The sequence below is a fragment of the Paroedura picta genome, chromosome 3 (genome assembly GCF_049243985.1).
Source record: "Paroedura picta isolate Pp20150507F chromosome 3, Ppicta_v3.0, whole genome shotgun sequence".
Classification (NCBI taxonomy): domain Eukaryota; kingdom Metazoa; phylum Chordata; class Lepidosauria; order Squamata; family Gekkonidae; genus Paroedura; species Paroedura picta.
In genome coordinates, this window is record NC_135371.1 from 171,924,707 (window position 1) to 171,937,554 (window position 12,848).

Sequence of the window (12,848 nt, forward strand, 5' to 3'; positions counted from 1 at the left end):
GGGCTGGACCCAGAGTTTGGAGGAGGGAGGGACCCCCCAGGAGGACATAAGGCTGTTTTGCCCACTCTCCAGAGCAAACAATTTCCCCTGCCTGGGAAATTAATGTCCAGAGTTCTCCAGATCCAACCTGGAGCTTCACGCAGAAATGACCTGTCCGGGGATAGCTTGGAAGCTGAGAAGACAGAGATGCTGACGGAAGAGCTGCACATAGAATCACACAGTCAAATCTCTGTTTGTAGAACGCGTCGAATCAAATAAGTGGTTCTAGGCCTCCCATGGAGATTGGAAGGCACACGAGATGCTCTGTCTCCCTGAGAATTCTTTGCAATATGCTGCAAATATTGAAGAATTTAAAGATCCTTTTTGTTAAAAATGGAATTTATTAAGTTTTGCAGGAAAAATAGTTAGAACAGAAAATCTATAATCCAACATTAACCAGCGTTTCCGAAGAAAAAGTCCCCCTGCTCTTGAAATTCTTCTTGATGGTCTTCTAGTCACTCAATTAGTCAATTCCACCGTTACAGCAAAATCCTTGAGCTTCTACGGCCACAAATCTACATCTGACAGATCTTGCTGTTTCCATTTCAAAGCAAGCACAAGCCTGGCTGATTGTAGCATGAAAAAAAAAAGTTCTCTTGCGCATACAGGTAAATTCAAGTGGGTAACCACGTTGGTCTGAAGCAGCAGAACAAATTTGGAGTCCAGTAGCACCTTTAAGACCAACAAAGTTTTATTTAAGGTATGAGCTTTCGTGTGCACACATTGTATCTGAGGAAGTGGGCCTGCACACGAAAGCTCATACCTTAAATAAAACGTTGTCGCTCTTAAAGGTGCTACTGGAACTCCAGATTTGTTTATACCATTAAACTGACAGGAAAAATCACCCAATGACTTCGATTTAGGGTCCAATAGAAACTTAGAATTCTCTGTAATTTTTCATGCATTTTAATCCAAAGTGCACTGACTATTTTGCCACCGCATGTGAATTAATTAACCGGTAAGCTAACATTTCCAACGAATTCCATCAATTTGACTGGACACTCTACTGACACCTTTTTGGCGTTTGGTACCATCTAGGACAGTGGTCCCCAACCTGCGGCCCGCGGCCCGGTGCTGGGCCGCGAAGGCCATGGCGCCGGGCCGCAGCTCCCTCTCCCCGCCCCCCCCCCGCAGTAAAATATTTCCCAGGCCGCAAGCTTCTTACTGTGTGAGGGTAGGGAGAGGGAATCAGGGCCGTGCCACGCATCGCGCATGCACGGCACTTTTGCGCATGCGCGAAAGTGCCTCGCCTGCGCGATTTCGGCTGTGCAATCAACCTGAATGAAAGGAGGTTTGGCGATTCTGCATGTAGCTTTTCTGTCAGTGTTTTTGTCTTCTCGGCTTCCAGCCTGGAGCTTGGTGACCTCGTGCATAAGGCTCTGCTTGCAGAATGTGAGAGAGAAGAAATGTAGTCATGAAGGGTAGGGAACCTCCCTTCACTGGTCGACAAAAGTGTTCACGACCAGAACAGGGAGATAAAGAACCAAGACCTTTTCCATCATGGTGGAGAGGGGGTGCCCCTTGGAGACCTTCGTCTGCATGCCTTTGAAGGGATTTGAATTGGTTGGTGTATTTTAAGAGGAGGGGAGGAATTTGTGGCTTGTTTTATTTTTTGCTCTGAAAATGTTCATAAGTATTATAAGCCGCCTTGAACCACGAGGAAAAGCAGGATATAAAAGTCTCAAATAAAATAATAAATACGACCCTCTGTGTTTCCAGGTGATGTTTTCCTGCTGCCAACTCAGGATGAGAAGCACCCGCTGCTATACGGGGTGTTCTCCACCTTGGGGTGAGTGTGTCTGCAATGGGAACAGCTTTTCAGCGGCAGAGGACAGCCCAAAGCTGGCCTAACCTCCCCCCACCCGTCTCTCCGCCCCCAAGGTCTGTGTTCCGGGGCTCTGCCGTCTGCGTGTATTCCATGGCGGACATACGGACGGTCTTCAATGGCCCCTTTGCCCACAAGGAGGGGCACAACTACCAGTGGGGGCCCTACACAGGCCGTGTGCCCTACCCTCGCCCTGGAGCGGTGAGTCACCAAGATGCCCCTCCCCCTACCTTCTCGTTGCCGTTGCTTTAGTTCCCACGCTGCTCGTTCTGCGCACCCCAAATTATGGCGTGGTGTACAGGTTAGAGCAGGGACCCTCAACGATTTCTATCCCCAGTGGGTAACCACAACCCTTGGTGAGCAACAGCCCCACCTGGACCCACTACTTTTTAAAAATACATGGTGGCCACTAGGAAAGGTGACGGTGGGTGCCATGAGAGTCTTGGACTGGGATCTGGGAGACCCCAGATTCGAATTCCAAACTCTGCCATGGATGCTTGCTGGGTGACCGTGGGCTGGCCACTTGCTCTTAGCCAAGCCTTCCTCACAGGGTTGTGGCTAGAATAGGTGGTAAGGTGAACAAGCCACTTTGGGGTGAAAGATGAGGCATACAGTTCTTCAGAGTTTTCCTTGAGTGGACCAGTCCTCTGGCTTCCAGCCATCTTCTTTCATTTGCAGGCGTGTCCAACAGTCACTTTCACCGGGGCTGGATCATGCACTTTAAAGGCAATTTATATGTACTTTGCCACTGGACTTTCCTGTGTGAAACGGCAAGACCCTTTTACAAATGATCATGAAAGTGCATTGGAAGGGGATTTAAAGTGCATTGTTCAGAGTTGTACGAAAGTGCATTGGAAGGGGATTTAAAGTGCATTGTTTAGTATTTAGTATACGAAAGTACATCGGAAGTGGATTTAACAGGCATTGGTCAGTGTTGTGTGGAATTGTTTTTCTCGGGTCTCACCTTCTCTCCTGGCTGTTTTTCAGTGCCCAGGAGGCACCTTCACCCCAGGGCTTCGCTCCACGCGTGAGTTCTCCGACGAGCTGGTGACCTTCGTGCGGAACCACCCTCTGATGTACAATTCCGTCTACCCGCTTCAGCGGCGCCCCCTCCTGGTGAGGACCAACGTACCCTACAGCTTCACTACACTGGCAGTCGATCTGGTGGACGCCGTGGACGGGCGTTACGAGGTGCTCTTTCTTGGCACGGGTATGCCCGGACTTCTAGTTCCCGGAGGGCGCTCGCTGGGGAGGTCCTGTTTGCCAGAGCTTCAACCCTAAGTAGGGTTGCCCATCCAGCCCTTCTCGGCTTCTTTACTGTTGAGGCACCCCTGAAACCTTCTTCAGGCTTTGAGTAACCCCAGAAGTGATGTGATGGTGAAGAAGATGGTTGGGAAAGCAGAGCTGTATCCACACCTACCCTGGACCTCTACCCTTCCCAGCCCCTCCAGGCCCCTCATTGGCCCATTTGGGAGAGGGTGGGTGGGTTGACATGACCATTTATGGTGGCATCACCATTCTAAATGTTTATCAAATTTTTAAACATATTAAAAATTAATCAACTCCCACCCATTTGGGAAACCTTTCCAGGGCTGTGAGGAAAACCCAGGGTTTTATGAAACCCTGGTTGAGAAAGCCTGGTACACCCAGTCCAGCCTCCTGTCTCACACAGTGGCCAACCAGTTCCTCTGGAGGGCCAACAACAGGGCAGAGAGGCCGAGGCCTTCCTAAGGACATCAGAAGAGCCCTGCTGGGTCAGACCAGGGAGGGTCCCTCTAGTCCAGCCTCCTGCCTCACACAGGGGCCAGCCAGTTCCTCTGGAGGGACAACAATAGGGCAGAGTGGCTGAGGCCTTCATAGGAACATCAGAAGAGCCCTGCTGGGTCAGACCAGGGGTCCATCTAGTCCAGCATCTTCCTTCACACAGTAGACAATCAGGTCCTCTGGAGGGCCAACAACAGGGCAGAGAGGCCGAGGCCTTCCCCTGATGTTGCCTCCTGGCTCTGAAATTTGGGAGGTTAGTGCCTCTGAATGCAGAGGGTTCCCTCATCCACCATTGCCTCCTATCTTTGTTTATCCTCCCCAAATCCCCCAACCACCCACCGGCTCTACTATCAAACCTCCAGGAGTCTTCCAAGACAAGTTGGCACCCCCAAATTTTAATCCAGCTGGGTAAAATCAGTCACACCCCTCTCTCTGCCTCTGCGGATGGGAACGAGGGGAGGAGCGGAAGGATGCCTGCGCTTGGAGACGAGGGAAACGGCAGCCAAGGACAGTCAGCTTACGTCACGTAGCTAAAAGGATGCCAGCGAAGCGGTTTTGGCCTATCTATCATTTATTCCAATAGAAGAAGAAGAAGAGTTGGCTCTTATATGCCGCTTTTCCCTACCCAAAGGAGTCTCAAAGCGGCTTACAGTTGTGTTCCCTTTCCTCTCCCCACAACAGACACCCTGTGAGGTGGGTGAGGCTGAAAGAGCCCTGAGATTACTGAAGAAGAAGAAGAGTTGGTTCTTATATGCCACTTTTCCCTACCCGAAGGAGGCTCAAAGCGGCTTACAGTCGCCTTCCCTTTCCTCTCCCCACAACAGACACCCTGTGGGATGGGTGAGGCTGAGAGAGCCCTGATATTACTGCCCAGTCAGAACAGTTTTATCAGTGCCGTGGCAAGCCCAAGGTCACCCGGCTGGCTGCATGTGGGGGAGCGCAGAATTGAACCCGGCATGCCAGATTAGAAGTCCGCACTCCTAACCACTACACCAAACTGGCTCTCTAGCAATGAAAAAACACGTCCCCCGAACCTTCCTGAGTCCTGCTGAATCGCCCCCTCGAACCGGGTTCTCTTGGGTTGCCCAACAACTTTAAAAAACTTCATTTGCAGTTCCTGCGTCAGGCTCTCTCAACCAGGGTTTCATAAAACCCTGGAGTTTCTTGATGGCCCCAAAAGGGTTTCCTGCATGGGTGGGAGTTAATTAATTTTGCATACACCTTTTAAATCTGTTAAACGTTTCTCGGGTGGTGGGACCATATACGGTCATGTCGAGCTGCCCACCTCCCACTCCCGAAATGGCCAGTGATGGGCCTAGAGGAGGTGGGAAGGGGAGGGGCCTCGGGTGGGCGTGTCCACAGCTCTGCTTCCCAGCCCTATTCTGCAGGATGGCGCCACTTCTGGGGTCTCTTGAAGACTGATGAACGTTCCAGGGGTTTCTCAGTGGTCAAAAAGTTGAAAACGACTGATCTATGTATACGTGGTATAGCCCAGCCTCGTCATTTTTTGGAAGGGAAGCGGAGTCGGCCCTGGCTCGCACCTGGATGGGAGACCCGCCTGGAATACCAGGGTTGTGACATGATGGTGGACAGTGGCAAAGCCCCCTCTGTCCGCCTGTTGCCTTGAAAACCGGACTTGACAGCAGCAGCCTGGGAGGGAGGGGTAGGGAGGACGGAGGAGAGTTTTATTTCCCGACGGGTGTTTCTGGCTGACGCCCGGCCTTCTCCCTACAGACCAGGGCACTGTGCAGAAGGTGATTGTGCTGCCCCAGGAGCAAGGGGTCCTGGAAGAGCTGACCCTGGAAGAGGTCGAGGTGTTCAGGGTAAGTGGGGACCCCCCCCTCAATTGCAGACAAGCCTCCCTGGTGCAACCGCTCTAATTTCTCAAGTGGTGTTTCCCCCCCTTTTCTCCCCCTGCAGACTCCTGCTCCGGTGAAAACGCTCTGGATCTCTTCTAAACGGGTAGGTTGGCGGTATGTGTTGCCAACCAGTGAAGAAGACCTTCGGCTTCAGGGAACCTCCACCTTCAGGGGCACTAATCCTCTGCATCCCAGAGCCAGGAGGCAAGGTCGGGGGAAGGCCTTGGTCTCTAGGCCCCCTTGTTGACCATCCAGAGGACTGGCTGCTCATTGTTGGATTCTGACCCAGCAGGGCTCTTCTGATGTTCTCAGGAAGGCCTCGACCTCTCTGCCCTGTTGCTGGCCCTCCAAAGGAACTGGTTGGCCTTTGTGTGAGACAGGAGGCTGGACTAGATGGACTCTCCCTGGTCTGATCCAGCAGGGCTCTTCTGAGGTTCCTATGAAGGCCCCTGTGTGAGATGGGATGCTGGTCTAGATGGACCCCTGGTCTGACCCAGAAGGGCTCTTCTGATATTCTCATGAAGGCCTTGGCCTCTGTGCCTTTTTATTAAACCTCCAGAGGAACTGGGTGAGTTCCTCTGTGAGTTCCTCTGTGAGACAGATGCTGGATTAGGTGGACCCCTGGTCTGATCCAGCAGGGCTCTCCTGATGTCCTTAGGAAGGCCTCGGCCTCTCTGCCCTGTTGCTGGACCTACAGAGGAACTGGTTGGCCCCTGTGTGAGGCAGGATGCTGGACTGGATGGACCCCTGGTCTGACCCAGCAGGGCTCTTCTGATATTCTCATGAAGGCCTCGGCCTCTGTGCCTTTTTATTAAACCTCCAGAGGAACTGGGTGGCCCCTGTGTGAGACAGATACTGGATTAGATGGACCCCTGGTCTGATCCAGCAGGGCTTTTATGATGGCTGCAGTTTTATTTGGTCAGATTTAAGCTTTTTAAAAAGTGGGCTCTTAATATTTATGAAAGCGAACTGGCTGAATCGAAGACACTCTCCTGGGTTCTCATGATTGTGGGGCTGCCACTGAAAAGGCCCCGTCTCTCGTGCCCACCGAAGACCCTTCTTTGATGGGTGGGACAGGCTTTGAGCTCGGCTCCTCGCTTCCGTGCCTGACTGGGCGGGCTCTCTTTTGCAGCAACAGCTGTACGTCTCCTCCGACGTGGGCGTCTCCCAGCTGAGCCTGCACCGGTGCCGTGAATACGGGGAAGCCTGTGCCGACTGCTGCCTGGCCCGTGACCCGTACTGTGCTTGGGATGGGCAACGGTGCGCCCGGTACAGCCATACGGCGAAAAGGTAAGCCTCACAGACTTGCTTGGGTCTTGCGCATAGGAACAGGAGGGCCGGCTAGCTAACACCTCATGGCCAGAGGATGCTCAGAGCAGGGGGTCCCCAGCGTGGTGCCCAGGGGGGCTATGAGGTCTTCCAAGTGCTATGAGAAGTTGGGTGTGGCCAAGGGGCTTTTCCCTGTATGTTTCCGGACTGGCCACTGCAGATTTGATTGGCTTTGCAGATTTCATTTTTTTAAAGATGCTTTGGCACCACATCACAAGAACCTTCACTGTGTCTCTGAATGCAAGTTGCCATTTTGAGGCAGCTGTTTGGTGGCTGTGCTCATCACGGTGTGTCAGGACTCCACTGGTGACCAAGCCTCAAACAGGTCGGAAAACAACATTCGTGGCCAGGGAGGAGCTTTCGTGATCCACCGCTCCTCGCTTCTTCGGATACAGCCAGAATGTAGCACAGCATCCCATCACCCCTTCTGCCAAACCTCAATTTAAGGATGCGCTTTTTTAACGCCACATTTGGCTCCAGGGCTGTTTGTTACGGATCCCTGATCCGGACAGCCACGTCAGGAAGAAGCCGCAGGGAGCCACCGTTCAAGGTGGAAGGTGAACCCATAAAAAGTTACGTCAGCTGATCCGCGTCTCGGCAAAAGGGGCTGGTTCTTCGGATTCCCCACTAGCGTTATAACAGCTCTTTGCTGATTTAAGAGCCTCTTGTGGCGCAGAGTGGTAAGGCAGCAGAAATGCAGTCTGAATCTCTGACCATGAGGCTGGGAGTTCGATCCCAGCAGCCGGCTCAAGGTTGACTCAGCCTTCCATCCTTCTGAAGTCGGTAAAATGAGTACCCAGCTTGCTTGCTGGGGGGTAAACGGTGATGACTGGGGAAGGCACTGGCAAACTACCCCGTATTGAGTCTGCCATGAAAACGCTAGAGGGCGTCACCCCAAGGGTCAGACATGACCTGGTGCTTGCACAGGGGATACCTTTACCTTTACCTAAGGGGTTTGTGTGTGTGTGTGTGTGTATGTGTTTCTTATCTCTTGCTGTTTCTGTACGGATTGCTGGGACCTACGATCTGGCAGTAAAAGCGGGGAGATGGCGTTGAACGTCAAGCGGTAGCACCATTAAGAAATAACAAAGGTGCTCGCTTTGGGGCCGGGGCCTGTGGTGGGAAAGGACTAAACTGGGCCTCTTGTTCCCGCACAGGAGGAGTCGGCGCCAGGATATCAAGCACGGAGACCCCCTGAGGCAGTGCAGGGGCTTCAACGCCAAGGGTGAGTCCCTGTAGTACTATGCTGAGAGCCAGCCTCAGGACATACATCTCTGTGTGTGTATGAGAGAGAGAGAAGTACTATCAAATCTCTTCCAACTTATGGTTGACTTTGAATTAATGACCTCAAAAATGTCCTATCCATGGATAACAGCCTTGCTCAGATCTTGCAAGCTGAGGGCCGTGGATGGGCCTCCCTCTTTTCCTGCTGTCTTCAACATTTCCTAGCATTGACCTCCTTTCCCAGTGAGTCTTGCTCATCACGTGACCCAAATACGATTGTCTCCGTGCATCTGAAGCAGCGAGAGGGCATGTGAAAGCCTATCCAGGGTCTCCAGATGTCCATGGACTACAATTCCCTTGTTTGACAGGGGCTCATGGGAATCGTAGTCCATGGACATCTGGAGAGCCACGGTTGGGCCACCCCTGGACCTTGAATAAAACTTGGTTGGTCTTCAAGTTGCCCCTGGACTCAAAACTTGGTTCTGCTGTTTCAGACCAACAGGGCAGAGAGGCTGAGGACTTCATGAGAACATCAGAAGATCCCTGCTGGATCTGACCAGGGGTCCATCTAGTCCAGCATCCTGCTTCACACAGGGGCCAACCAGTTCCTCTGGAGGGCCAACAACAGGCCAGAGAGGCCGAGGCCTTCCCCTGATGTTGCCTCCTGGCTCTGGGACTTGGGAGGATTAGTGCCTCTGAATGCAGAGTGTTCCCTCATCCACCATTGCATCCTATTTTTGGAATTCAGAGGATTGGCATGACACTAAAGCAGAGGTAGTCAACCTGTGGTCCTCCAGATGTCCATGGACTACAATCCCCATGAGCCCCTGCCAGCGTTTGCTGGCAGGGGCTCATGGGGATTGTAATCCATGGACATCTGGAGGACCACAGGTTGACTACCCCTGCACTGAAGAACCTCAGAAGAGCTCTGCTGGATCTGACCAGGGGTCCATTAAGCCCAGCCTCCCATCTCACACAGTAAGCAGTCAATTTCTCTGGAGGACCCACCGCAGAGCAGAGAGGCCGAGGCCTTCACAAGAACCTTAGAAGAGCCCAGATGGATCAGGCCATCTAGTCCAGGGTTTCGTGAAACTCTGGGGTTTCTTGATGTCCCTGGAGGCATTTCCTGAATGGGTGGGAGTTAATTTTTAATCTCTCTCTCTCTCAAATGTGTTAAACCATTGATCAGGTAATATGACCACATATGGTCATATCTACCTGCCCCCTTCCCCCAAATTGCCAATGATGGGCCTGGAGGGGGTGGGAAGGGGAGGGGCCCCAGGTGGGCGTGTCCACAGCTCTGCTTCCCAACCCTATGCTGCATGATCCTGTCACTTCTGGGGTTCCTCGAAGAATATTTCAGAGGCTTCTTAACAGTAAAAGAGCTGAGGAAGGCTGAATCTAGTCCAGGATCCTGTCTCATGCAGTGGCCAGCCAGTTCAGAGAGCCGAGAGCAGGGCCTGGAGGCTGAAGCCTTCCTGATGTCGCCTCCCGACTCTGGGACTCCGAGGATTAGTGCCTCTGGATGTGGAGGTTCCCCTCGCTCGTCATGTCTCTCCCCACATGAAAGGGAGCTGAGACTTTGATGCGTAGGAGAAAGCTTTGGGGTGGGACCGAGCCTGTATGTGCAAGCAGCTGGACTTCTCGGGCTAAATAACTCTTGCCAATAACCAGCATCGTGGCCGACGGCAGCTGTATGGAGAACTGGACGGAAGGGACTCTGGTTTTTATCCTCTCCCTTATTCCGCTCTTTGGTTTGTTTGGATCCCAGTAGAACAGCAGTTGCCAGAACATGTCCAATATGGCCTGGAGGGTGGGAGCGTGTTCCTGGAGTGTGAACCGCGATCTCCTCACGCGTCCGTCAAGTGGCTTGTGCAGACCGACGGTTCCGATAAGCGCAAGGTGGTAAGTCCCTCTGCAAAAAGGACGTGGACGGAGTGGCATCGGGTGCAGAAGAGAGGGGGACGGGGACGATCCAGGGCCAAGCCCTATGAGGGAAGCCTGGCAGTATTTAGGCTGGAGAAGAGGAAGTTGGGGATGGGGGGGGGGCACAGGAGAGCCAGTTTGGTGGAGTGGTTAGGAGTGCGGACTTCTAATCTGGCCAGCTGGGTTCAATTCCCTGCTCCCCCACATGCAGCCAGCTGGAGGACCTTGGGCTAGTCACAGCACTGATAAAAACTGTTCTGACCGAGCAGGAATCTCAGGGCTCTCTCAGCCTCACCCACCCCACAGGGTGTCTGTTGTGGGGAGAGGAAAGGGAAGGGGATTGTAAAGCCGCTTTGAGACTCCTTTGGGTAGAGAAAAGCGGCATATAGGAACCAACTCTCCTTCTTCTTCTTCAGTAATCTCAGGGCTCTCTCAGCCTCCCCTCCCTCACAGGGTGTCTGTTGTGGGGAGAGGAAAGGGAAGATAGAGAAAAGCGGCATATAAGAACCAGCTCTTCTTCTTCTCCACCCTCCCTTCTCTCCCTCTTCTTCTTCTTCAAGGCGGTCACTCTTAGAGGAGGGCAGGGAGTTGCTCCAGGGAGCAGCAGAGGATAGGAGGTCCCGCCTAATAGGTTTAAATTACAGGCAGAAAGGGACCAGCTGGGAAGAGCAGTTCAGGTGACTGTGATGTCATCTGGGCTGCAGAGGATAGAAATGAAGGCCCAGGGTAAAGCTGGAAAATATGGGGATGGGGGGCAGCGGGATTGATTTATTTATTAGACTCTCATACCACCTTCCCACCAAGCTGGCTCAGGGCAACATACAATATAATTCATTAAAATGCAATAGAACAAGCGAAATGCAAATTTAATTTAAAATCAGTTAACATATAGGATAAATGTTAGCAGCGACCATTCATTTTTAGAGCAGGTAATAAATTATCTAGAGCCTCTCGTGGCGCAGAGTGGTAAGAGGCAGAAATGCTGTCTGAAGCTGTCTGCCCATGAGGCTGGGAGTTCGATCCCAGCAGCCGGCTCAAGGTTGACTCGGCCTTCCATCCTTCCGAGGTCGGTAAAATGAGTACCCAGCTTGCTGGGGGGTAAACGGTAATGACTGGGGAAGGCACTGGCAAACCACCCCGTATTGAGTCTGCCATGAAAACGCTGGAGGGCGTCACCCCAAGGGTCAGACATGACCCGGTGCTTGCACAGGGGATACCTTTAATAAATAATCTGGCAGTGGAGGGGGGGGGGGCTTCTTTCACAAATAGTAGGCCAATTAATCGGTAGATCAGGGTTTCATGAATCTCTGGGGTTTCTTGACAGCCCTGGAAGGGTTTCCCAAATGTATGGGAGTTGATTTGTAATATATTTTTTAAAATTTGTTAAAACGTTTCTTGGGGGACATGATCATATATAAAACCAGAGTCCAGGAGCACCTTTAAGACCAACAAAGATTTATTCAAGGTGTGAGCTTTCCAGTGCTCTTAAAGGTGCCACTGGACTCTGATTTTATTGTGCTACTTCAGACCAACAAGGCTGGGGTAGGCCAGTGGCCCATCCAGCCCAACGCTGCGTCCGCCGCAGGAGATAAAGGCAGCAGGGGCACAAGCTGAACTCTTAATCTTGTGCCTTTTCTACCCCTTCCCAGCTGCCCCGAGACCGTGTGCTCCTGCGCACACCCCAGGGAGTGCTGCTGGGGCCGGTGACCCCCTCGGACGGAGGGCTCTACCAGTGCGTCGGCACCGAGAACCGCTTCCGCCACACGCTGCGCCGCCTGCGCTTGCACGTCTTGCCCCGCACCTTGCTGGAAGGGGCCCTCGCCCAACAGGCCCCGCCCACCCTGGGCATCTGCGAGAGCTACTGGCACCAGCTCAACAGCGACCAAGGGGCCCGCCGCGGGCGGAGTGGCCGCCAGTCCCCCTGGGACTCCGGACCGCAGGCCGACTCGCATGGCGCCAACCACCGCGCACTGAACTGGACCCGGAGTAGCCCCCAAAGCGGCAAGACCCGTTGGCGCCACCGCACCAAGCCATGGACAGGCCACCGTTCCCCTCCGCGGAGCTGAGGGCCTTTGTGGCCCCCTCGTTCGTGTCCGAGAATGACATTCCACTGGACTCCTTGTGTGGCCCTGGGGAAAGGGCCAACGCTAGCGCTTAACAGGGTTGTGTGTTGTGTGTTGCGTGTCCAGGCTAATTCCAGGGTTTCGCAGGACCAAGGCTCACTGGCTCTATTCCACGGATGTATATAGTGACCAGCGCTGAATTCCAGGGGCTTTGGCTTAAAAGTCTATTTTTTACAGTGCTAAATCTACCCATCCCCCCTTTCCCCTAACGGCTGACTTGGTTTCTTTCCCCCTACCATGGTAGGAAAACGGTGGGGGTTTCTTTTTCAACATTAAACCCCACCCCACCCCATTACGATTTTTTAAATTATTAACCCTGTGTTGAAGGAACGGATTGCAGAGAATAAAAGTGCCGGGTTTATTTTCTAAACAAAACGCAAACTTGGAGCTGCACCTTGGTGGATTTTGCGAAAAGGAAGAATATTACCTGTGAGCAGAGCTGCATACGGGGAAAGTGGGTACCAAGATCCTCATACTGTGAGCTTTCCACAGATGAGCAAAGAATAACCCCCCCCCCCCCAAATGCATGTTAAATCGACCTCTAGCTTCAAATTGAAGAACTTATGTCTCACACAGACAGTGGCCAACCAGTTCCTCTGGAGGAAGGCACCGAGGGCGAAATTTCCCCAATGCCACCTGGCTCTGGGATTCAGAGGTTCGGTGCCTCTAAACATGGAAGTTCCCCTCCATCACCATGCCTAGCAGCCCTTTATGTATCAACCAAATCCCTTTTGAAAGCTGTGCATTCCTATGGCCATC

At 52.7% G+C, this 12,848-nt stretch overlaps 1 protein-coding gene across 4 annotated transcripts in view; it reads left to right on the forward strand.

Moving 5' to 3' along the window:
- LOC143833584 (semaphorin-3F-like) overlaps window positions 1-12,464 on the forward strand; it is a 33,345-nt gene extending 20,881 nt beyond the window's left edge. For 2 of the 4 annotated variants that reach the window (XM_077329591.1, XM_077329593.1), the window contains 9 exons: window positions 1,759-1,828; window positions 1,921-2,065; window positions 2,852-3,074; window positions 5,363-5,451; window positions 5,549-5,590; window positions 6,620-6,777; window positions 7,974-8,041; window positions 9,812-9,945; window positions 11,616-12,464. In XM_077329591.1, the coding sequence (XP_077185706.1) occupies window positions 1,759-1,828; window positions 1,921-2,065; window positions 2,852-3,074; window positions 5,363-5,451; window positions 5,549-5,590; window positions 6,620-6,777; window positions 7,974-8,041; window positions 9,812-9,945; window positions 11,616-12,032 (1,346 nt within the window). In that variant the 3' untranslated portion in view covers window positions 12,033-12,464. Of the gene's footprint in view, window positions 1-1,758; window positions 1,829-1,920; window positions 2,066-2,851; window positions 3,075-5,362; window positions 5,452-5,548; window positions 5,591-6,619; window positions 6,778-7,973; window positions 8,042-8,534; window positions 8,796-9,811; window positions 9,946-11,615 lie in introns of those variants that run through there. The other 2 variants (XM_077329592.1, XM_077329594.1) reach the window with 2 other exon arrangements.
- Window positions 12,465-12,848: the final 384 nt, after the last annotated feature.